Here is a 24,088-nt window from a genome sequence, read left to right as displayed (position 1 = left end):
CTACCCCCACCCCAGCCCTGCTGGCTCCAGTGAGTCTAGGAGACAGGAGTGGGAAGGACCCTCCCAGGGCCCTGAACCAGAGGTGGGGGCTGAAGCCTTTTGACGGCCCCCTCCCCAGTGAGTGGGCCCTGGCCTGACTCCCCCACCATGAAATGTAGGGGGAGCGGTCAGCTGAGATCTTGGAGCATGTCAGCAGGGCCCTCTGGAAGACTTGGGATTCCCTGGCCAAGGCCACCCCACCCAGGGCCTCCAGAAACCCTGCAGGTGACCAAGGAGCCTGCCTAGCCAGTTCTCCCTGTACACCCCTGCCCTCACCATCCCTCAGGTCCCTTCCTGGTGCCACCCACCCGTGCCTGGGGGGTACATGTCACCTCCTCTGTAGGGGTTCCCGGGTCTGGCACTGCTGGTGACACCTACCCCTCCCTAGGAGCCCAGAGATGGGGTCACTGCATCCAGGTCACTGCACCCAGGCCTGGCAGGAAGGGTCAGGTTGAGCTTAAGGAACTCGAATAGGCAGATCCCCCAAGGAGTGTGGACAAGGGGCCCAGGCCCTAGGGAAGGGGCCCCCCAGCCCCCAGCCCCACTCCCGTCTCCCTCCCCACTCCCCGGCCCGCAACAAAACACAAAGAACATCAAAATCAGGCAACTGAGACAGCAGCGGTCATAACAGGCTGCGTTTAGTGGTTTTTTTTATGTACAAGAAAAATGATTTTTTTGTCTAGTTTTTCATCATCTTTTGTCTTTTTGTTTTTTTATTATTATTACTTTTAAAGCTTCTCCCTCCCCACCCCCAAAAAGTGCATTTTTATCAATTGATTTTTTTTTTTTAATCTCCCACACTTTATAAAGACTCTCAAATACAGTCTCTGGAATGTCTGCTCTGTGCTCTGTGCCCCCCGAGGGCGCCACCCCGCCCTGCTCCACCAGGCCTGGCCCCCCAAAGTCCAAGGCACCTCATGTCTGTGGGCCCGGGTGGGGCAGGGGAAACCCGTGGCCACAGCCTTCAGGCAGCTCCAGCTGCGGGATGGGGGTCTCCCCAGACCCCTCCCTCCCCAGCCCTGCCCCCATCCCCCTGTAAATCTATATATTTAGTGCGAGCTAGTCTTACTCTGAGGTTATCACTCCTGGGGTGCCCCAGGCCCTGACCCGTCCTGCACCAGCCAACATCCCCCTACTCCCGCTCCAGGAAGGCTGCTTCCTCAGCTTAAATAACTTTTTAAAATAAAACTGCAAATATAAATATCTTTCTTTCTCAAAAAATAGGATTTTTGCTTTTTTGTGTGGATTTTTATTTTTTTCTCCTGCTCTTCCTTTCAGTCTCTCCGTTTCTCACCTCCTACAATCCTGGCTTCCTGAACTGCCTTGGTCCTGGAGGGGCCCCTGCCTCTGTCCCACCACATGGGATGAGATGGATCTCAGTAGTGCAAAGACTCCCCCAGAAGACCCTCTAAGGGGCTGGGGGCTCGCTCCTCCCCCCACCCAAGACCCCACTCCCTTAGAATAAAGGAAAGGGACAGCCAGGTACAAACAGGGTGACAAGACAGGAGGGCCATGAGGGGTCTCCTGGGCGAGCCGGTCATGGTGGGGGGGCAGACTTTGGTATGGCCCCGGGGGAGCCTGCCTGGGTACAGGCCCAGACCCACACCCTTGCCAGGCTGGGCCTGGTCCGGCACTTTACATTCACTGGTTTTTAAGTTTTTTTTTTCTTTTTTATTTTTTTCTCTTAATCTCAAAAGGCAGGGTGGGGATCAAGGTGAAGGGCTAGCCAGGGAGCAGCAGCAAGTATGCTAATTCTCTCTCTCTCTCTCTCTGGTCCTGCAGGCTCGAGACTGCTCCAGGTGAGGGTTCTGGCCCCCACCATCCTGCCAGGCCCACCGCTGCCCCCAACCCCGGGGTGCCCCCAGAGCCCCCGCCTGGAGCTCTCCCTGTGCCCGGACCTCACTCTCACACACACACGCACACACACACATCCACTCAGCTTCACCAAGATGATGGAAATAACAATTTCGCTGTTTTTCTTTTTTTCTTTTTTTTTTTTTTGTACCAGGCAGTTAAAAAAAAAAAAAAAAACACCCCAAAAAAAGAAACCACAAAAAAAAAAAACAACCAAACAAAAAAACTTTTTGCTGTGTCCTTTCTGAACAGTCAGCACGTTCCCCCTCAAATAGTTTTTTGTTTGTTTGTTTTCCTGAAACGCGAGAATTCAGCAGTTATCTTTGGCAACACTTTATCACGACCTTAATTTAAAGAATAAAAATAAAATTGATCCACGTCTATATACAGTATGTGATTGCGCGGAGTTGGGGGTAGGGGGCTGAGCTGGGGGGGTGGGGGTGGGGTCCCGGCTTTGGGCCCATGCAGATGCTGTGGCCCCCCGAGACAGGCTAGCGGGCGGGCGGCAAGAGGGGGGGTTAAGGCGGAGTGGGTGGGCAGGGCTGGCGGAAGCTGAGCGCAGAGCTAGGGGCAAGGATTTAGTGCAATTCCCAAGGAGGTTTGTGTTAAAGTGTGCTCGGCAGGGGGTTCAGCCCTTGGCCCCTCCTCCCCACCCCGTAGTCCTAGAGGCCAGTATTCCCCTAAGTCAGGTCACCCCCCTGGCCAGGATGACAGCTGTGATTTTTCAGTTGGTTTTATTGCGAGGGGGTGTGTTGGAGAGGGCTGAGCCCCTCAGGGAACCTCTCTGGGAGCTGGGGTGGGGTGGGGTGGGGGTCCCTGGCCTGGGCACTCGAGCTCGCCTCAGGACACTGGGGTGTGGACGGGGCCACCCGGCCCTGGGCTCCCCTGCCACCCCCCTCAGGAGGGGGTGTCCTGAGACATTTGGGGGGCTGATGGGCTCGGGGGTTAGGGGGAGCAGGAGGAAACAAAAACTATCCTGTAGAAACAATGATGAAAGTTGCCTTCTTTAAAAGCTTCCCTTTAAAAACAAGAACAAGATGGGGTTTGTCACAGAACAGAGGGGTGAGGGATGACGGGCCAGTGGCTGGAAGTGGTGGGGGGGGCGGGGCAGGGATGCCCCTGCACCTCGGGCTTTGACTAGGAAGGGTCTCAGCTCAGCAGTGTCTATTTACAGGGTCCCACGCTAGGGTTGCATATGCGACAGGGAGTTAGGGGTTTGGGGGAAGGGTGCCCTGGCCTCTGGCAACATGGTCTCCCCAGCCCTGGCCCCAGTCCGTGGCCTGTGGCTCGGTCAACACCGGGCCTTTGGGAGGGTGGGGGCCAGAGGCTGGGGGGAGGCAGGTGCCAGTCCCCAATTACAGTCAGTGCCTTTGAGTAAAAAGAGGGGTGCAGGGGGAAATCTAAGGCCCTGGAGGTGGGGCCCCCTGCTGCCCACCTCGACGGGGATTGTTGATCCAAGATGGCAGCTCCCCGGTGGCCACAGGAAGGGCGGCCATGTTGGAGGCTGGGGGACAGCAAGGGCGGGGGTGTGTATGTGCGTGGGGACAAGGGCAGGGAGACAGGAATGCTCTGGCTGGTTGGAAGGCCAGCCCTCTCTCGGGCCCATCCCTGAGCTGGGGAGTCGGTAAGGAGGGTCCCCGCGGACAACGGTGGCCACTGTATGGCTAGCAGTTGATGAGACATCTCAAAATCAGAACCCAAAAAAGGGACAGAAGGGGGAGGGGGCGGGTTGGTGGGGTGGGGGTGGGGGGACACGGCAGAAACACAAAAACCCCACAGTCCTGCCTGAAGGCAAGCCCCTGTGGTAAAGCACAAATGCCTTAGAAGGCTTTGCCCTCGCTCGCCCGTGACTTCCTGACCCCCTTTGCTCAACTCGGGGAACAGAAGTGGATTCTACGTCTGTGGTGGGTTTGTCTTTTTATTATTTTGTACAAAAATAAATCGACTTTTAGGAATTTGTTTGCTCTCTCTCTCGCTCGCTCGCTCTCTCTCTCGCTCGTTTTTTTTTTTTTTTTTTGTCTTTTTGACTTTTCATAGAAGTTGGTTGCAACTTGTAAACATTTTTTTTTTAAATTAAGATAAAGTGTAGTACCCGTTCTGTTACAAAGTGCCAAGACTCCTATTTGTGGTTGGTTGTCTTGTTGTTTTTTTTCTTTCGTTTTTGTAAAATCTTGTTTTTATTGCTTTTTGTGACACTGGAACTTCTGGACACTCTAGCTCCCCCATCCCTGACACTGTGAGACCCTGGGTTCCTGCTCTTGGCTCCTTCACCCCCTCACTATCGTCCACTCCTCTGAGGAAAAGTATATTTTATATATATATATATATCTATATATAAATTTTGTCTTTGAGGAGGAAAAGAGGGAAAAAAAATCTAATAAAAAGTGCTTTTAAAAACTGGGAGAGGGCTGGGGAGGGGAGTGGGTGAAGACAAATAGTTTCCAATCTCCAAGCATCTCATGGGGTTAGGGGGATGAAGACAGGGGGTGGCAGGGACGCCCTGAGTGGTGGCCCATTGGGTCCCGCCAGGTTGTAAGTGCCGTGAAGGAAGGCGGCGGGGGCCCTTGGGGAGTCACCCTGGCATCCCCCCATTTCCCATCTTCTTCCCTTTCTCCATGCCTGGAAATAGATTTGTGTTCAGTGGCCAGGACATAATGGGGGCCCACAGGCAGGAATGGGAGGCAGGGAGGCAGTCGGAGAGATGGAGGGGGAGACCCCCACTTAGGAAGTGCCCTGAGGAAGGAGGGTGGGGGTGGGGATGGGGCCATTTTAACGTCCACTCACAGCGGACAGAAATCATTTTTTAAGGTCTTGTCTCAAAGACTCTAGAAACCAGTGAGGGAAGGAAAAGAAAAGACCACCTGGGTCCCCGGCTTCTCCCGAGACCACCCTCACCCCTGCCGGGACCTGGGATCCTGATCAGGCCTCAGATGGGACCCCAGACCCCAAACCTGGTGGCAGTGGTGGTGGTGGGGGGGGGTCACCCAGGGAGTTCAGAATCCTTGTGTCCCACAAAAACCCCAAACCAAGCCCCAAAAGCCATCGATGAGGTGGGGGAGAAGCGGGGCTGGGGGCTGGGGGTGGGGTGCGGGTGGGGCAAGGGTCCCCATGGAGGGGGAGAACGGTCATGAAGAAGAAAATCGGAGAAAAGCACTACCCTAGATTCTGTGACGCTTCATATATATATATCTGTATATATATATATATATATATAGATATAGATATCTGTATATAGATAGATTTTCTTTTTTTGTGTTTTTGGGGGGTGGTGGGTGATTTGCTCTCTCTCTCTTTCTCGGGTTTCTGTTTTGCTTTTTTTTTTTTTGGTTTTTCAAGCGAGTCCAGCCGCGAAGCTGCCGTCGGCGGTGGTGGCCCTGGAGCCCCCGTCGCCTCCCCCTGCGGCGCTCGCTACATTCAACCTGCCCAGGCCATCGGGGCTGGCCTCGTCCTCCTCCTCGTCCTCGTCCTTAAAGTGCTTCTCCTGGCCATTGCGCCGCGCGGCGGTGGCGGTGTCATCTTCGGGCGAGCCCGGCGGGGCGGGGGCGCCAGGTGGTGGGGGCGCGGGGGCCCCCGCGGCTGGAGCGGGGTCGGGCCCCCCGAGCGCCCCGCCCCGCACTCGGGGCTTGCGGCCACGGCGCGAGGGCACGCCATTGCAGCCGTCCTTCTTGAGGTGTCTGTGCAGGTGGTCGGAGCGCACGAACGTCTTGCAGCAGCTGTCGCACTGGTAAGGCCGCAGGCCGGTGTGCACGCGCATGTGGTTCTTCAGGTCGTAGTTGTGCGCGAAGGCCGCCCCGCACTGCTGGCACAGGTACGGCTTCTCGCCCGTGTGCTTCCTCATGTGCACCTTGAGCTTGTCCTGCCTGTGGACGGGCCGAGGGTCAGCAGGGGCGCCGGAGGGCAGACCCCCTCCCGGGATGGCAGCCCTGCCCAGCCCGCCCCACTAGCCTTGCAGCGGGAAACTGGGACCTTCATGAAAAGATGGGCTGCACCCTGGGTTGGGGGGGCGGGGAGGGCACCCCAGCGGAACACGGTGAGCAGGTTTAGGTCCTCATTCTGAGAACAGCACTGAGGAACCCACGAAGGTGTAAAAAGGGCCTCAACCCTGCTGGCTGTGTGGCCTTGGGACAACAGCCGAACCTCTAAAACCCTTTTTCTTTTTTTGTCAACACTGCTGGATCAGCTCACTCACCAGAGATGGCAAGATGGCAAGAGCATTCTTAACCACTGGACCATCAGGAAAGTCCCACTGAAACCCCTCACCTTTTGTTTTTGGCTGCACTGCAAGATCTTAGCTACTCAACCAGGAATCAAACCTGTGCCCCCCTGCAGTGGAAGCTTGGAGTCTTAACCACTGGACCACCAGGGAAGTCCCACTGAAACCCCTTTCTTATCCATAGAAGAAGGAAGGGAAGACGCCTCTCTCCTGCCTAGGGTTCTGCCCAGTGGCAGACGCATAGCTTCACACTACAGGTATTTAAGCCTGCTGAGTGCGTGCATGCTTAATCACTCAGTCGTGTCTGACTCTTTGTGATCCTATAGACTGTAGCCTGCCAGGCTCCTGTGTCCATGGGACTCTCCAGGCAAGAATAGTGGGGTGGGTTGCCATGCCCTCCTCCAGGGGATCTTCCCCACCCAGGGATTAAACCAGGGTTTCCTGCATTGCAGGTGGATTCTTTACCATCTGAGCCACCAGGGAAGCCCTGTTCCAGGTGCTGAAAATGCTCCAGAGAACAAGACAGAATGCCGTGGGTGCTGGAGGGATTGGTGACTGAGAGGGCTAAATAGTCCTGGTTTTAGCTCTGAAAGATCTCTGTCCTGGGAAACCCCTGGGTCACTGGAAATCCAGGGCAGTTGGTCATAGCAGTAACCAAGTCCCCCAACCCCCCAGTTCCGGCCAAATCCCCCCTCCCCTGCCTCACTCCACTCTGGCCATGCTGGCTTCCTGGCTATGACCCCAGCACACCAAGAACCACGAGCCTACATCAGGGCCCTCACACATGCTGCTCTCACGACCAGAGCACTGTTTTTCCTCTCAGATCCTCACAACTGAATTTTGGCCCAAATGTGACCTTCTCAGAGAGGCCCAACCAGACTCCTTCACTCTTGCTCCCTCACGCTACCATCTTGTTTCTCGTCTGTCTCCCTGTCTGAACTGTGAGCCATGAGAGCAGGGTATGATTCCAGGGTCCCTCCCTGCCCCTCTCACCCCACAAACAGCAGTGTGGACTAGGCTCAGCCTGGGACCTCTGGCCTACAAAACTGATCATCTCATTAGTTCTGGGGTTACCATGGTGCAAGTGTTGCTCTGTCCTGCTGAGCTCTTGAAATGTGACTGGTCCAAAGTAAGGTGTACAACAAGTGCAAAAGGCACCCCAGATTCTGAAGACTTCCTTTACTCAAAGTGATATGAAATATCTCATTTATAATTTTGCTTATTAATCATATGTTGAAATGGAACTAACAGACTATGCAAAATATGATTAAGATTACTTTCACCTATTCCTTTTACTCTTTGAAAACGTGGCTGCCAGAGAATGCAAAGTCACAGAGGTGGCTCACATGGTATTTCTATTGCACTATGCTGGTTCATACTGATGGGGGTGGATTCCAGGCAGGAATCCACAAGGCAGGGGCAGGGACCTGGATCTCCAGAGCTCCGGCAAGCATCTGACCTGCTCCTTGCTGCAGACTCTTGCACTCTATGGAGTCCCTCTGGGTCTCTCCCTTCTGATGTCTACCAGACTGAGAACTTCTTTAGTGCCAGGACTAACAGACTCCTACTCATCCTTCAAAACCCCACATGAAATGCCCCTTTGCCTCCAGGAAGTCTTTCCCAACCCCAAGACAAAGGCCTGCACCCATCCCCTGCCGCCACCTGGCCTCTTTCAGTCCCAAGTCTCTTCCTCTGGCATCACTCAGAGAGCTGATGTCCCTGCTTGTTCTAACTCTTCTAGGCTCCTTGCTGTCCTGAGGATCAAATCCTGGCCCTATGCAACCAGACCCTTGACTACTCTCTGGCCTGTTACCCTCACATGAGCCAACAGAATTTGGGCCATAATGAACTCAGTGCTCCCTAGATTAACTGAGGCTGTCACCAGGAAGACGATGGCAGTTGCCAGGTGCTCCCCATTCTGCCTGCTCAGAGCCCACTAACATGGCCTCCCAGGTGCCCTGCTCACATCCTGGGGCCACGTCATGGAGGGAACAGGAGGGACTCAGACTATTCTAGCACCACACAGAGATTTCTCCAACTGAGGCTTAGAAGCTCAGAGAGGGGAAGTGAATTGCCCTGAGTTGCACAGAGGGTTGGGGGCTGCGCCAAGGTGCAGTGGGCGGTGGAGGCAGCCTGGGTTTCATCACTTCAAGCCCCGGCCCGGGTAATTATAGCCCCGGCCGCCACAGGCCCCGCTTACTCAACTCTCTAGTGTGACTCAGAGGGGCCCCTAGGCTCCCCGGCCTGGAGGGAGGGGTGGGAGCTGGGGCCCTGGGGGTGGGCAGAGAGGAGCCAGGTGGGCATACGGGAGGAAGATGCTCCATGCCTCAGTTTCCCTGACTGAGGGAATCAGTAAACAGAATCAGCCCCGTGCTGAATGTGGGGCGGCCCGGAGAACTCCAGATTAGATGAAACTGAGCCTTGGCGGGATGGGTGGTGGGGTGGGGGTATTACCTTTACAGACTCGGGCTTGCTAGGTCTCCTCCAAGCTGTTCCTCCCAGGCTCAGAGATCCTGGGGGCAGGACCCCAGCTATCCCAGTCCATCCTCCCCATGTCTGGAGGGAGAGGAAGGACCCCAAGACCACCAGCACCCCAATCTCACCAAAAGGGGAAGCCAAGCCACCATCCAGGTGGCTTGCCTCCCAGCCAGTGCCCTTTGCCCCTGCCTGGCACTCCTGAGTCCTGGAGTCCCAGCCACACCCTCCTCTCCTGGCCTGCTGGGGAGGGGGCCCGGGTACTGGGCCAGGGGTCAGCCCCCAGATTCTACCCCATGGGGTGGGGTTGGGAAGCTGGGACAATAGCCTCTTTCTTCAGCCTGGGTGGGCGTGGCTGGGGGAACCCCAGCGCGGATGAGGGTAGGGGGTGATGCTGAGTCACCCAGCCTGGCAAGGCCCCTGCACACCAGCCAGTCCCCCGCCTCCATTGGGCTGACCCACAAAGCCCAGCCTGTCACCTCTGGACTCCTAAAACCTAGCCTCAGACACCTCCTCTCCAGGGACCAAGCCCAGTGACCCCTGTGCCCTTCTTCCTCCACTGGCTGTAGCCCATTCTGTAAGCTGAACCAGCCTCAGGGCCTTTGCACTGGCGCTTCCCTCTCTGCCTTTCCCTTCCCCTCTCCCTGTGACTCCTGCCTTCTCCTCCTTTAGGTCTCAGTCCTCGGGGAAGCCTCCCTGTGGTGGGCAGCACCCACAGCTGCCCTCTTGCCCGGTTCTCTGCTCTTTTCCTCCCTAGAATTTTCCACCAACTCATGTTATCAATTCTGTGGTCATATCTTGCATATGCCCATCACCCCCATGGGGATTTTGGTATGTCTCTACTTTGAGAACAGGACCTGGCACCCAGCAGGCACTCATACATGTTGGCTGAATGAAGCAGGTTCCCTGGGCTCATGGAAGGCTTGTAAGTTAAACACAGCAACCAGAGCGCCCTGCTCCCAGTAGGGCGGTGGTGTTCTCCCAAGGCCCAGATTCTCCAGTCTGGAGAAGAACCACCACAGGGAAAAAGAAGAAGAGCTATGCCAGGGATGTCCCTGGTGGTCCAGTGGTTAAGAATCTGCCTTGCAAAAAAAAAAAAAGAATCTGCCTTGCAATGCCCGGGACGTGGGTTTGGTCCCTGGTTGGGGAACTAGGATCCCACATGCCTCAGAACTCCTGAGGCCATGAGCACCACAGCTAGAGAATCCGTGCGCCAAAAAGAAAGATTTGAATGATGCAATTAATACCCGATGCAATAAATAAAAATATTTTAGAAAAGAAAGAAGAGCTGCTCCTTGGGCTCTTCCTTCCAGCCTCACACATTTTGGCACCACCTGGCACACTTTAGGTTTAAGGGGTCAGCCTGTTTAGGCGCTGTGTGCCCACTCCCGTCATAGGCTCTCTTGACAGGCACACAGGGGTGGGGGGTGCACCAATGGAGTAGGCACCCTTGTAGGGTGTTTTTGCACATGGAGGCAGGATGTGAACGTGTGTGTGCACACGTGATGGCGTGGGGGCCGTGTGCGGCCACTGGACCAGGAGCCCCCGGGAAGCACCCCAACTCCCCACCACGGAGGCGCCAACTCACCTGGTGAATCGGACCTTGCAGATGTTACACTCGTAGGGCTTCTCGCCCGTGTGGGTCCGGATGTGGCGCGGCAGCTTGCCGGCACCCTGGATGACCTTCTCGCAGATGGGGCACTTCTGGAAGGCCTTGGCCCGGATCTTCTTCTCCACCTTCTGTGACCAGGCCGGGTAGACGTCCCCGTCGTGGGCGCCGCTGAAGTACTTCAGGTAGTAGTCCACAACGCCCTTGTCGTCCGCCCGTGACTCCTCGTCGCTGTCCCCCGCTGTGGTCGCCCCCGCCCGGCCCACCGACGACATCATCTGCTGCAGCAGCGTGCTGGCCGCCAGCCCGTCCGCATCAGCCCCATCCGCATCCTCGCCCTCAGCCGCGCCTGACAGGAAACCCGGAGAGTCGCCTGGCTCTGGGGCTGCCTCCGACAGTGAGGCCGCCTCCTCCTCCCCGCCCCGGCCGTAGTGGCCGTTCTGTGTGGCGGTGGATGGCGGGACCACAGGGGTTGGGAAGAGGCCCCCTGCTGGGGCATCCTCATCCCGCTCTGGCCACAGACCTGGGTTGCTGTCGCCCTCATCCCCATCCCCGGCTGGGGGCCGCTCAGCCGGGGGGCCAGGCCCGTAGAAATCCAAGCCATTGCAGTCGCCAGCAGCCACGGCGGCCACGGCGGCAGCCACGGCCTCCTTGGTGGCATCCAGGTCATCGTCGGATGCGCCAAAGGTAGACCATGGGAAGGAGGCGGCCGCGGTGGCGGGCAGGCTGTTCATGGGATTGGTCTGGAAGAACTCGAGGTACTCCTTGGCGCGAAGGAGGTTTCGCTGATCAATTTGATCTACGAGGTCCAGCTGCCCGGCATCGGCGCCTGCGTCGGCTGCCAGGATCTGCCGGTCGAGGAGGTCAGCGCACACGTGGCTCACAGCGGGGATCTCGAGCAGGCGGGCAGCGCTGAGGATGTCGCCCACGTTGGCCGTGCTGACAGTGAGCGTGGCCGTGTAGGCGAAGTCCATGAGGGCCGTGAGCGCCTCAGCGCTGACGAAGTCGATCTCGTACACGTTCTGCTGGTCCACCACGGCGCCTGATGTGAACAACTTCTTGAAGTACTGGCTGCAGGCGGCTAGCACCGAGCGGTGCGTGGGGAACTCGCGGCCCTCTACCAGGATCACCACGTCACACAGCAGGCCCTGTGTCCGCTGCTCGTTGAGTCCACTCAGGATTTCACTGCTGTGGTCGGGGAACGGGATCCCAATGGGGCCGTCCACGCCGCCAGCCATCTTCCGCGCCGAGACCTGCAGCACCAGGAAGGAAGGAGCGGTCGTGAGGGTCGGAGGTGGAGAGTGGGGGGGTATGGATGGGGCCAACTGGCCGGGCAGCAGGACCCTTGGAGAGTAGTGCCCCCACCCCAGCCTCAGTTTCCCTGGCTCTGCATTAGGATGGTCTGTGGTCCGTGGTCATCACTATGAGATGACACTGGCGAAACCCAGCCCGGTGCTTCAGAGATGAACATGAGGCCCCTCCCCTCTTTAATGGATGGGAGAGCCCAGCTGAGGGACAGTTTGAAGTGGTGTGGGAGTGCACAGAAGGTGCTCAATAAATGCCCAGCATGAGTTGCATCCTAGTGAATCTGAGCACAGGCTTCTGCCCACCCGCTCTCTAGGAGGCGGGGATGGTGACATAAGGCACCCACTGTGTGCCGTCCTGGCTGAGCGCCCAGCAGTCCCATAGGCAGCGTGGTCTCTCCTGCAGAGGTGAGAAAGTGAGGCTCAGGGAGTCCCAGGGCCCCGTGGCTGCTCCTCAATTCAAACCCAGGGTGCCTGACCCAAGAGCCATTACCCAAACGGTGTGGCTGTCCAACCCTGCCCGACCCCTTGGCCTCCCTAACCCTCCCTCCTGCTGCTTGGTCAGGCCCAGTTCTCTTGGGGGGGCTCTGAGTCAGCAGGAAGGGGTGAGGCCAAGACCTGGGGACCTGGCCAGAACCATGGGGGCCACGGGTGTGCCCTGGTGGGGTGGGGCCACGACTCTGCAGGAGGAACCCCTTCCTGCCATGTGGACCCCCAGGACGTGGCTCAGCCCTTGCAGTGAATAACTGGGGGGAACGAGGCCACTGTCAGATGCTCCTCCCTGCCTACTTGAGCTGACCCTGTCAAGGAGTAATGGGGGGCCAGGGGCCTCCTACCCACCTCCTGCCCAGCCAGTTCCTCTCCTTTTGGCCACCCTGTCTGCACTGTTAGCCTAGGACAAGACTCTGCCGCTTTTAAGGCCTCAGTCTCCCCATCTGTCAAATGGGCAGAAGCCTTTGGCGGAGCACGGCCAGAGGGGGACTCATCTCGCCCCTCTCCCCCCCTCCTTTTTTCCGCCTTCCCCTGGGCTGTGACTCATCCACCCACTCGGGCGCTTGTGCAACCCCCTGGCTCCTGTTCCCATCCTCCACCCTCTCCGGGGAACCCCTGGCTGCCCAGAGCCACCCAACAAAACCCACATTCCTTGGGCCCAGCTGGCCTGCTTTCAGGACTGAGCCCCCGCTTGTCCCTGGGGAGAGAGCCTGAATCCAGCCGTCCTCAGCCTCCCCGGGACCCCCAGCCGAGTGACCTAGCTCAGGTCTAACCCGATCCCTCCTGCTAGGTAGGCCTCTTGCGGGATGCAGGCGGCTGGCCCAGCCAGTCCCAAGGACCCAGGGCCGGCCTGGGAGCAGGGTCCGGGCCTTGAGGCCGACACAGAGGCCTTTGTGTGGCGCGCAGGCAGCCAGTACACTTCCCGGGACGCCTCTCTCCACGGCCCGCCCTCTTTCCCGCCGACCGCACCAGCTGCTCAGCTCCCCCCTCTGTTCCGCCAGTCCGCGGTGGGTGCGGGGGGAGGCTCAGATGTGGCTGTTGGGAGCAGGAGGATGGGGGGTGGGGGGCGCGACCCCATCCAAGGCTCGGCCACAGGAGGCCTCAGCAGAGCCCCCTGTGGCGGCTCCCACCCCCTGCCACCATCTGCCGTCTGGCCCCGGGCCCCTGGGAGCAAGTGGGCAGATGGGCCTCCGGATCAGACCGGCCTCAGCCCCTCCTCTGATCCAGGCCACCAACACGCCAAGATGGCCACCCTTGCCCTGCCTGCCAGTGTCCCTTCAGGTGCCTCCTGGGGCCTCTAGGTCGAGACCTGAATTGGTCCAAGTGACTCACCCCTGCCATGGCCACTCCACCCCCACCTCCCCACCAGGCCAGGCGCTGGTGCAGACCTACTTCAAGTGCAAAGTCACCCAGTTGGAAAGGAGCAGGCTCCGTCCTTGAACCCATCCTGGGGAGATGGATCAAGCCTTGGGCCTGGGTCTCCACCAGCTGGAAGACCCAGGCCAAGCGCACACAGCCTGCTGTGTGGGTCAGTCCTTGGGTCTGGGTTGGGTCTGGGGGTCCGAGTCCCTCCCCTTTCCCAGCTGGGGCCTCTTATTTCCCCAGCTAATCATCTGATATGAATTTGGGCAAACTCTGGGAAATAGTGGAGGACAGAGGAGCCTGGTGTGCTGCAGTCTCTGGGGTCGCAAAGAGTCAGACACAACTTGGCAACTGAACAACAACAAATCACGTGAGACCTTCCTCCCAAGGGCAAGGCCTGGGGTGATGCAGGTCAAGGGAAGCCCCCAAGAAAGCAGCATGAGCCCCATTCACAGATGAGAACACTGAGGCCCAGAGACAGCTAGAAAGAAGCCAGGCCGAGAGCACCCAGCGAGGCTGACCCAGGAACCCACAGAGGCGAGAGGCTGGTGGTCCCCCAACCCTCCCCTACACACTTCCCAGCAAGCCACAGCCTCTTTTCTCGGCCTGGAAACTAAACTGGCCACCTGGCTTAACCCTCTCTCCAAGAACTCATGCCACCTGCCTGCCACGCCCCAGGCCGCTGTCCCCACAGGGGCCTCTCGGGGCCCTCCCTCTAAGAAAGGGGAGGAAGTCCCTGTGAGATGGCAGAGGGAGGTCAGGTGGGGTCCTGGTGGCAGAAAGCACTGATGACTAAGCACCCACTGTGCGCCATGGCAGGGTCTCGCCGGGAGAGCCCTTCCTTGCTCTAAGAGGCCCTACTGGCGGCACCTGACACTTAGTAGGTGCTCCTGCATTGGCGGTTTCCTCAGTAATGATGAGCCAACGAAACCGCTCTCCTCCAGGAAGCCCCACCCCCCCACGCTGGCCGTGTCCACACCCTCAACGGCCAGGGTCCCTGAGCTCAGGCCCACACCCACCCAAGGCACGGTCTTTCATCACAGCTCCACCCCCACACTTGCCTCCATGGGATTTCCGGGGCCGTTTGGTGCTGACTCGGCGGCCGGCCGAGGGGCAGGCCTCGGCAGGCTCCTCCTGGGCTGGAGGTGGGGCACCCTCCTCCCCCTTGGGCTGCTCCCAGGCCCCTACACCCAGCCCTCCCCTGGGCAGCACACAGTAGGGGTGCAGCAAACAGCAGGAGGAACCAAAGACCAAAGAGCTATGCACTCGAGTGAGCCCACGCCCAGCCCTGCCCACCTGACTGGCAGGCACACCCAGTACCAGGGGCCAGTGCCAGTCCCACCTCCAATCCAACCTAGGGTCATTTGCTGCAGCAGGAAGCTAGGAGCTGAGCCAGCTTTGGGCCCTCCTCGGTGCCCTAACTTTCAAGACCTAACTGGAGCCTAGGCTGTAGAGATGAGGAGCTCAGAGGGGTGCTAAACCCAGGGCAAGGTCACACAGCAGAGCAGTGGCCAGGCTGGGACGCAGATGCTCTGACCTGAGCTGCCAGCACTCATCCACTGGGGATGCACGGTGAGGCTGGGAGCGTCCAAACCTGGTCCCCAGAACATCAGGGGGCAAAGCCCAGGGTAGCGCCCCAGGACAGGCAGGGGGAGGAGGCCGAGGAGTCCCCAAGGTCAGTTGCAAGGTGAGGGCTGGGGCCGGGCCTCCCCCTCCTACCCACACCCCCCAGGAAGGGGGTGGCCAGCAGCAGGTAGGTAGGTAACCATCAGCTGATGCCTTTCTGGATGAGAGTCAGGGAGGGGGGCAGCTTAATGGGGTTTACAGGCTCCCACACCCACCCAGGGAGAGAACAAAAGAGAACTCCTTCAGGGACCTCTGACACCTACTATGTGCCACGGCAGCCCAGGAGCACATCCTGGTCTGTCCACCTCCAAGCTGGGTGACCTTGGGCCAAGAAAAGCACCTCAGTTTCCCTGGGAGTTGTGACGGTAGCAAAGGGTTCCACTCTAGTCCACTCAGCAAGCCTAGGCCTAGGACCTACTATGTGCCAGTGACAGTCCCCAAAGGCCTGATGAGGTGGTTCGCCTCCTCTCTTGTGGATGGGGGTGGGGCTTTCAACTTCACTCCTGAACATTATACCAGAGGGAATCCGTCTCCCTCTCCATCTCCTATGTGCCGAGGAAGTGCGAGGTAGGCCCCAGGAGGAAGCTGAGCCATCATCTAGAGGGAAAAACACGGGCCCAGAGAGGGTAGGCAACTGGCCCAAGGTCACACAGCAAGTCTGGCACCCAGGTGCGGCTGCCAGGCCAGCGCCTGGCCGCCCCCACCCCCTCCCAGCCTGGCAGCCTGTGTTGCAAGGTTGGTCCTGACGGGTTACCCCGCCCTGACCTGGTGCCAATCCCTGCCTGGCCCGGTCCCCGGCCTGGGGTTTAATGGGACAGGAATGCAGCGTCCTGGTCTGGGGGTGGGGGGCACCAACGGCTCAGGGTGACTGTGGCTGCCAGCTGTCGGCCGGCCCCCTGCCCGCCTGTCCTCACAGGCCTCCCTCTGGGCCAGACACCAGCAAACAGGCCCTCGGCCATTTTATGTGTCCATTTATTGCCCTAAATGGGGAGGGGCTTCCTGCCCGGGCCTTAAAGGGCCAGAGGCAGGAAGGCTGTGGGCCCACTGGGAAGTGTGTGTGTGTAGACCGGAGGGGGTGGGGATTAGGAGGTCATGGGGCTCCTATCTGACCCCCAGCTCATGGGTGGGGCCAAGGCCCACCCTGTTCCCACGCTCTGAGCGCCGTAGTGGGCCAGGAAGTGCAGCCCTGACACCAAGCCCAGGTTTCAAGAGGAAGCCCTGAGAAGACAGATCTGTTCTCAGTGGAGGTGGAAGGAGTAAGCTTCCTGTCACTGGGGGTAACCAAAGCTGGGCTTCATGGAAGCCCACCAGTGTCTACCCTGCCCTTAGCTCAGGTTGCACGTGCTTATCCAAGATACCCAGGAAAGGCCTGGGTGACTTCTAGGAGCCTTGCCCCTCTCTTCATCCAGATCGCTCCCTCATGCCCTCCCCAGAGGCCGGCTTGTCACCTGGAGGCACCACCCGGCCCCCACCTGCAGCCTGAGCAGGTGGAGGGCGCAGCCTGGAAACGCACAGAGGGGCACATGGCCCATGCGGGCCCCAGGCTCCTGTGCTTACAGATTCAGCCCTTCCCGGCTACCAAACACATCCTGACAGGAGGTGGGACAGGGCCCTGTTTTCCAGTCGAACCAGAAAGGCGTGGGTGGGGACGCTTCCACCCCATGGCCGTTCCCGGCCTGCTGGGGGACAGATGGAGGGCCTGCTTCTCTGGCCAGATTCTCCAAAGGGCGCCTTCCGCACTCTGTTGCTTCAGAAACTTGGGCCTCAGACCCCCCAGGGCCGGGGCTGTTCCCCCAACAGGTCTCAGTCGCCTCAGCATCAACCCTCACAGCTCTGGGAAGTGGCACCTGTGATCACCACCCCACTTCATGGGCCAGGTCACTGAGGCAACCTGCCCAGGTCGCACGGCGGAGCAGGATTCGAACACAGGTCATCTGTCTGGCTCCATCTCGCCGAACTAGTCCTTCCAGGGCTCCACCCACCTGCCCCCCCACACACACTGCCCCAGGTGCCAGCAGGGGACTAAATCCCCCCACCCTGGGGGCCTTGGGGGCTGAGGATAGCTTATTCTCACACCCCCTCAGAATTGCCTTATGACAGCCCAGGAAAAAAAGGGAGAGGTCTGCCTAAGGTCACTCAGGGAGCCTGGGGCTGGGCTGGAGTCCAGCTGACACCTGTGAAATCGGGGGGGGGGGGGGGGGGGGCGGGCTTCAGAACAGAGACGCAGGAGGGGCTCTCCTGGGCCCTGACACCACCCAGCAGTCACTAGACAAACATCCCTGGAGAATCACGGAGTACATCCTCAGGACAACGCTTTGGGGCTAAAGGTAATCTCCCCATTGTAGTGATGGCCACACTGAGGCTGGCAGAGGGGAGGCAACCTTCCTAAGTGGACCTCAGATGGAGGTAAGGGAGGGCCGGGCTGAGACTGGACCACACTGGCCCCCACCCAAGGCTGTTCCTCTGGTCTCCACTGCCCAGGGCTGTGGCAGCTCAGTTTATGGTCTATCAGGTGCCTGGAGCACAAGGTGACAGGTGGGGGGGTGTCATAGTCACACATAACCCCCAACAGGATCTCTGCTGTACCCCAAGCTGACCCAGGTGCTTCCTCCACGAGGGAGGGAAGGAAAGCGAACACAGGTGGGCCTGCAGGCAGTAAGTGGGGGAATTCACAGTAACCTCATTTCACAGAGAAGGATGCTCAGGCTCTGAGAGACCATGGGACCTGTCCAAGGTCACAGAGCAAGTGGGCCGGAATCTGAAACCCCAGTGGACCCCCTTCTTGGGCTAGCTCTGCTTCAGAGGGCCTGGCCCCAAGTCTTGGCTCTGTGAGGCAACCTGGGTCTCCTCAGGAATAATGGGTTGTAAAACACGCACAGTCTCCAGGGACGAAGGTGCCAAGGGGTGGGGCTGCAGCTCAGACAGGGTGGGAAGGTCCTGGGACGCTGGGACACTGAGGCTCCTGCTGTGTGACCTTGGACACCTTGCCTCCCCTCTCTGAGCCTCACTATCCTCTTGGGGCAGAGGCTCCATTTGGCTGACAGGTGCCTAAAGTCAACCTCCAGGCCCTCTGTAAGACAGGTGAGCAGGTGCCCCTTGGCTGCAACATGCAAAGAACTCTAGACACCACCTGAGCTGGGAGGCAGGACCACAAGAGTGAGACCCAGCCCTGGTTGGGTGACCTTGGCCTGCTCTCTGCTTCCCCTGGGCCTCAGTCACTCCTGCCCCATTCGGCACCGTTCTGAGGCTTGTCTAAGCCCCTGTGGCCCCACACTTGTATTGGGCCTTCCTTCCTGGCCTCAGTTTCCCTCACATGGCATCAGGGACCACCTCCAGCCCAACCGACTCTGGGTCAATCACAAGGGTCCAGGGAAAAGGAAGGAAGGAAAAAAGCCCACAGAAGGACTAGCTCTTGCCTGGAGAACTCTCCCCAGTGGATGGGGCTTGAGCACGGCGAGGCCTCAGTCTGCCACACAAAGAAAAGGGTGCAGGGGCTCCCTGCAGCTGCTCACCCGTTGCTGAAGGCCTGTGCTAAGGGTTGTGTGGCTCCCCGCCCGGGGCCAGGGTGCTGACTGGCCACAACGCAGCCAATCAGGACTGAATAATAAATACCCCCCCAAAGTGACCCACGAATTAAAATTTCAGTGTCCCCGATGGCTCCTCTTTCCTTCATTAAGCATGCGGATCCCAGGGCTTCGCTCTTCCAGCCACCAGCTCCTGCCCCCCCCCCTTCTCCCCCAGGCTCCCGTCTCCACAGCGATGGCTGGCGGTAAACAGAGCCCCGAGCCCAGCCGATAAGTGCCAGGCCTGGGTGATCTAAGGGCCCCACTGCGGGTGGCCCACAGGGGAGAATGCCCACAGCCTGGAGCCTTGGGGGTCTGGGCAGCAGCAGAGCCCAGCCTGGACTCCCCAGTAGGAAATGATCCACTGACCCTGGGGAGGGCCCCCCCAGTGTGGGAGCGGCGCACTCGGGGTTACGCCCTGGCCCTGTTTGGGGTGGGGGGGCGCTGACACGGAATCCTGGACGCCCTCTCCGGCAGGGCCTGCTCCAGCCCTGCTCTGGGAGGCAGTGGGTGGGTGGGGGGGTGCAAACCAAGCTCGCCACCCATGGGTGAGCCAGGTGGGCACACCCGGTGGAGGGGCACCAACACCTCTCTCACTTCCGCCGCCTGGCTAGGGGAAGAGAGGAGTTGCCTGCCTCCCCCTGCCACCCCGCCAAGTGCTGGCTACCTTCCCCAAACATTCAGCAGGCGCCCACTGGGTGCCCAGGCCCGGTTGGACAGCAGTATCTTGCTGCGGGCCACTGGACTCCCCCACCACCGGCCAGCCGGCGCGGACAGTGCCTCCCAGGACCCGCAAAGGCCTGGGCCCAGGGGGGTGCACCGGCCCCAGCGCTCAGCTCTGGCCCCTGCCTGGTTCCCAGGCCCGGGGCTGGGGGAGGGGGCCAGTTCTTAGGCCACGGAGGGAGGTAGGGAGGGCGAGGGAGGGGGCCGGATCCCACCAGCTTACCCCCTCCTCTGCTCGAGCTCAGGGTTCGCACGTGGTGGTGGCGTCAAGGGGAAGGAGGGGTGTCCGGGCCAGAGGAGACGGGGTCACGCGCTTTGGGGGCGCGGGCGGGGGAGAGGGGTGCTCTCTGTCCCCTCACCCGGGGCCAGGGCCGGACGGCCGCGCGGGCAGGGCAAGGGGCCAGGCCGGTCCCCCCGCCCAAGGCTGAGTCAGGCCCGGGCGGGGGCAGGAAGCGGCCCCCTCCCCCGCCCCGGCCGCAGCGCGCAGCCCCCGCCCCGGCCCGCCGGCCCCCACCGCGCCGCCAGCGCGGGGTGCTCCTACCTCCTTCCCGGGGCAGCAGCGAGGGGGCCCGGCCCCGGCGGCGGCGGTGGCGGCGGCTGCGGCTGGGCTGGCTCCCTCCGAGGGGCCGGGAGGCGGCAGTGAGCCTGGCCCCGCGCCACCCCCCGCCGCCGGCGGCCAATCCCCACCCGGGCTGGGGGGAGGGCGATGCAAATTACCCCGGATCTGGGTCCGCCCGCCCGCCTCCCCCACGCCCGGGCCCAGCCTGCACTAGGCCGCGCATCCCCGGGCTCGCCTGCGCCTCGCGGCGGCCCGGGCCGCCGCCCTCCCCGGGGAGCGCCGGGTGGGTGACCCCCCCCCCGGGGGGCGGGGGGCTGAGGGGAGGGGGGCTGGGGACGGTTACACAACCAGGCGGGGAGGGGCCCCGGGGCGGGGAGGGGGCCGGCCCGCGGGCCGCGCAGCCGGAAGCCGGGGACCGCCACCGGCCCCCGGCAAGGGGAGCCCGGCTGCAGGCCCCGCCCCCGGACCGGCAGGGCCCGCCCTCGAGCCGCGCCGCGCTATCGGCCCGCGATCATTGGCTCGCCAGCCCGCCGCTCACCGCCCCTCCTCCGCACCGCCCCTACCCGCGGACCGCGGCGGGCTGCGGGCGCAGAGCACCCTGGAACTAGTAGTCGTAGCCGCCTGCCACCTGCCAGCCACAAGCGCGGGGGAACTACGAAGCCCAGAGGCCCCAGCGGCCGCGCCCGCCCACCCGGACACCCCACCCCTTCCCCCTCCTTTGCAAAGCCCCCCTCCCTGTTTTTTCAGCCCCCTCCCCCCCATCCCCCATGGAGCTCAATCCTGGCCAACTCCAACGTATGCACGCAACACCGAATAGGCCCCCGGGGGGCAAGAGCGCCCCCAGTACCCAGCTGCAAACTTAGCACGCGACGCGCCCCCTATCTCCCCACGCCGGCTCCCCCCACCCTCAATGCAGCCCCGCTTCCCCTCCCCCTCTCCCCGCGCGCCTGGGAGCCCCCAAAAATCATGCACAGAGGCGGGGGGGGCTGCCGCACAAACCCGTGCACTTCGCCCCCAAAACCCCCTCCCGGGCGGCGCCCCCTCCCCGAGCTCGGGATCCAGGGCGCCTCCCGCCTCCGGGCAGCTGCCAACCACCCCCTCCTCTGAAACTTGCGGAACGTCCCCGGCTCGGGGGATCGCCCCTTCCCGAGAGAGCAGCGGTGGGCGCAGTGCCCCCGGCCCGTCCCCGCCCTGCACCCCGCGCTGGGGGCCGCGTCGGGCGCTGACTTACCTCGCGGGGCCGGGCCGGGGCCGGGGCGCGCGGGGCCGGGGCCCGGAGTTCGGACTAGGTTCCTTGGCCGCTCGCCTCTGGGGTCCGCGTCTCGCTCTCCCCTCGCTGGCTCTCCCCTCGTCGCTCCCTCGCTCCGGCGGCGGCGTCACTGCCCCTACAGTAACTGTACAGTACAGCCAAAGCCCCGTATGATGCTCGCGACTCCCTTCCTGGTTTCTCCGAGGGCAAGAGGGGTCCTCCCTTGTCTTAAAGGTGCCGCAGCCGCCGGCCCCCCCCCACGCCCAGCCCGCCCCCCCCACCCCGGCCTCAGAGGCCAGAACAGGCTCGGCAGGTCCCCTCTTGCCACGTCTCTGCCCTCCCGTGGGGCTTCGCCCGCTGCGCCGGGGAGACCGGGCTGTTATTAGGTTTTGTCAAGTTGGGGGGGGTCCAGCCCGCCCCCGGCGCGCCCCCCCCCCCCCTCCTCTGACCTCTCCGCCCCGCTGCGCGGCGCCGTGCCAGCCTGCCAGCTTATCTGGCCCCAGAGCTCCCCGGGGCGCGGGGGGAGCGGGCCCCCCGGGGTGGAGGGGGGGTGGGGGCCTCCAGATAAACAGGCCCCCAGCCTCTGCGCGGAGGCGGGTGCGGGGGGGCGCGGGCTTTGCCCCCGACGCCTGGGGCGTGGCAGGATGGCAGCGGGGGCGGGGAGGGCTGTGCGCACTGCGAGGACCGACGCGGGCGTGGGTCGCGCCTGCCCTGGCTGCTGGGGGTGGGTAGGGGGCGACGGGGTGGGGACGGCGGGCCTGGCGCCCGCTCTCTCCGGGGGCCTCAGTTTGCCCAGCTGCGGAAGGGGACCCGGGGGCGGGCTTTCGGCTGATGGCTCGGGTCCGCTGGGCTCCCGGGTCCCTAAATGAAACAGCCAACCTGCTCGCCCGCGATTATATAAAGGAGTCGCCTCCGCCCGCTGCGCCAAGGGGCGTAGCGGGGGAAGGGGTTGGCGAGGGGCGGGCTGGGCTGTTGTTTTCCCGGCTTTCCAAGTTCCCCCACCCAACTGCGGGCCACTGGGCGGGACGCGGCCCCGGCCCCGGACGCCTGGGTTCTGCGGTCCGCTCCCGCAAGGGTCTGCGTGGCTCCGGAGGGGCGGAGGTGGAGAGTGGGGAGGCATTGGCTCAGCCCAACTTTTTTTTTTTTCCCCCTGTCCATTTCTCCCACTTCCTCCCCCGTCGTGGGAGAGGTCCGGCGGGGGGACGGGGGAGGGGGAGGAGGGGGACGAGCGGTGAGAACAGACTGACCCGGCCAGGCCGGCTGCCCGCTGCACACAGTAGGCACCCGAGGAGGGCTGGCTGGTGCGATCAGCCGCCTGGCGGGGGCTCTGCGCCTCAGTTTCCCCCTTCCTCATTGCCTCGGTCGGAGACGGCTGGCACCTGCTCCACAGCGGTCGTTTACTGAGCGCTTCTCAGGTGGCTGGCTCTGTCCGGGGTCCTGTTTACTTCCATTCCAACATCTAATGCCATGACCATGGTCATTATTCTTGTTATTATCATTTTTTACCACCATTACCTTACAGGCAGGAAACTTCCACTGCCGTTAGTGAAACGCACATCTGTCCTTCTCTGACTTCAAAGCTTTCCCCTTCTCCACCCCAACTTTCTGCACCTCACTGCTTCTCCACTCCCAAACGGGGTGAATGGGCTTTTGTAATAATACTTTGTCTTTAAGGGGAAACCCTGGAGGTCCCCAGAAGGGAAGTGACAGTCCCAGGACTTGCAGCCTGAAACCAGCCCCTGGGTAGGTGGAAAGGGACTGAGGGAGGGGCCACAACCATCCAGAGTGAGGGCGGAACCCAGGGACTTTGCTCTAACGACCCTGCCTGGGAATAAGCCCTCTTCCTTCTTTAAACCACCCTCTCATCCACCCTGCGAGGAAAAGGGCCAAGCAGAAACACAATTTGCAGGTCTCAGGATAGTACCTGGGCTCTGTAGATACTCGAAGCTCAGACCTTCGTCCTAAATGGTCTTATTTGCCATCCTGCAAGCTCCACCCACTCAGCCAGAGAAGGGTGACTCAGTGTCCCTTCTGTACCACCCAGCCTCAGATATCTGGTACTCTTCTCAGCAGTTGATAACCTGACTCAGAAGGGGCAAGAGAACTTACATGTAAGATTGGCATTGAATCTAATCCTTATCAGGCCCCGGGAAAGAGCAGGGATTATGTGATTTCCATTTTACATTTGAGGAAATTGAGACCCAGAGAGGGAGAGAGCCCAAGGATGTTGGATCCAGCTTCATCTGGCTCTGGACCCTGCCAGAGGGTCTGCAGGCAAGTCCTTGAGGAGATGCCAGGATGGCGTACCCTGTGCCCATTCCTACCCCTGCAATGAAAAGAGAGGAAGGTGGGTAAAGCTTTGTCCTAACCCCCACTCCTCAGTCCCACCCCTCCCCTGCCCGCCAAAAAGATACCCAATCAGATACTAGTTGAAAAACCTAATAAAGTATAAAAGATTGAGTTGCTGTGTGACCTTGGGCAGACTACTTAACCTCTCTGATCCTCCGAGTCATCTGTAAAGAATAATCGTAGAGAGACTTCCCTGGTGGTCCAGTGGTTAAGACTTCAAGCTTCCACTACAGTGGGGCACAAGTTTGATCCCTGGTCAGGGAACTAAGATTCCCTCAAATGCCACAACATGGCCAAAAATAATAATAAAACGTAAAAAGAAATTTTATTTTAAAAATTAAAAAAGTAATGGTAAAAAAAAAAAAAAAGTAATGGTAGAGACTTCCTGGGGTTGTAACAAAGGAGAATCAAGATGGTACATGTAACATACTTAAACAGCATGGTACCTGCTGGTGGGAGGTCCTCAACACAGGACAGATGGGATTATGTTGTTATTGTTGTTATTATTACTTTTATTTGGGCCATACCCTGACCCCTCATGCCCTGTTCTTGGCCAGGATAGAGGTGAGACCCACATCTCCCAAGGTGAAAACTTCACACACACTCAAGGCATTTTTTTTTTTAATCTCATTGGCAGACCCCTACTTAAGATGCTTGGCTAAAGGATTCTT

General features: G+C 60.4%; 1 protein-coding gene across 3 annotated transcripts; it reads right to left on the bottom strand.

Annotated features, from left to right (window-relative positions):
* Positions 1–638: 638 nt before the first annotated feature.
* ZBTB7A (zinc finger and BTB domain containing 7A) lies at positions 639–21,319 on the bottom strand. Of its 3 annotated transcripts, none has more exons than XM_019964453.2 (3): positions 21,051–21,319; positions 10,170–11,443; positions 639–5,753 (listed from the first exon to the last, which is right to left on the bottom strand). In XM_019964453.2, exons 2-3 carry the CDS (start codon positions 11,426–11,428, stop codon positions 5,225–5,227), a joined length of 1,788 nt encoding a protein of 595 aa, XP_019820012.1. In that variant the 5' UTR covers positions 11,429–11,443; positions 21,051–21,319; the 3' UTR covers positions 639–5,224. The 3 variants fall into 3 exon arrangements, with proteins under 3 accessions (XP_019820012.1, XP_070649197.1, XP_019820013.1); XM_070793096.1 differs by lacking the exon at positions 21,051–21,319 and adding an exon at positions 19,802–20,061; XM_019964454.2 differs by lacking the exon at positions 21,051–21,319 and adding an exon at positions 19,484–19,745.
* Between the last annotated feature and the right edge of the window lie 2,769 nt (positions 21,320–24,088).

This window comes from Bos indicus, chromosome 7 (assembly GCF_029378745.1).
Source record: "Bos indicus isolate NIAB-ARS_2022 breed Sahiwal x Tharparkar chromosome 7, NIAB-ARS_B.indTharparkar_mat_pri_1.0, whole genome shotgun sequence".
In the NCBI taxonomy this organism is placed as follows: Eukaryota; Metazoa; Chordata; class Mammalia; order Artiodactyla; family Bovidae; genus Bos; species Bos indicus.
The sequence above is the reverse complement of the archived record's forward strand: the minus strand, read 5'-3'. Positions and strand labels throughout refer to the sequence as shown.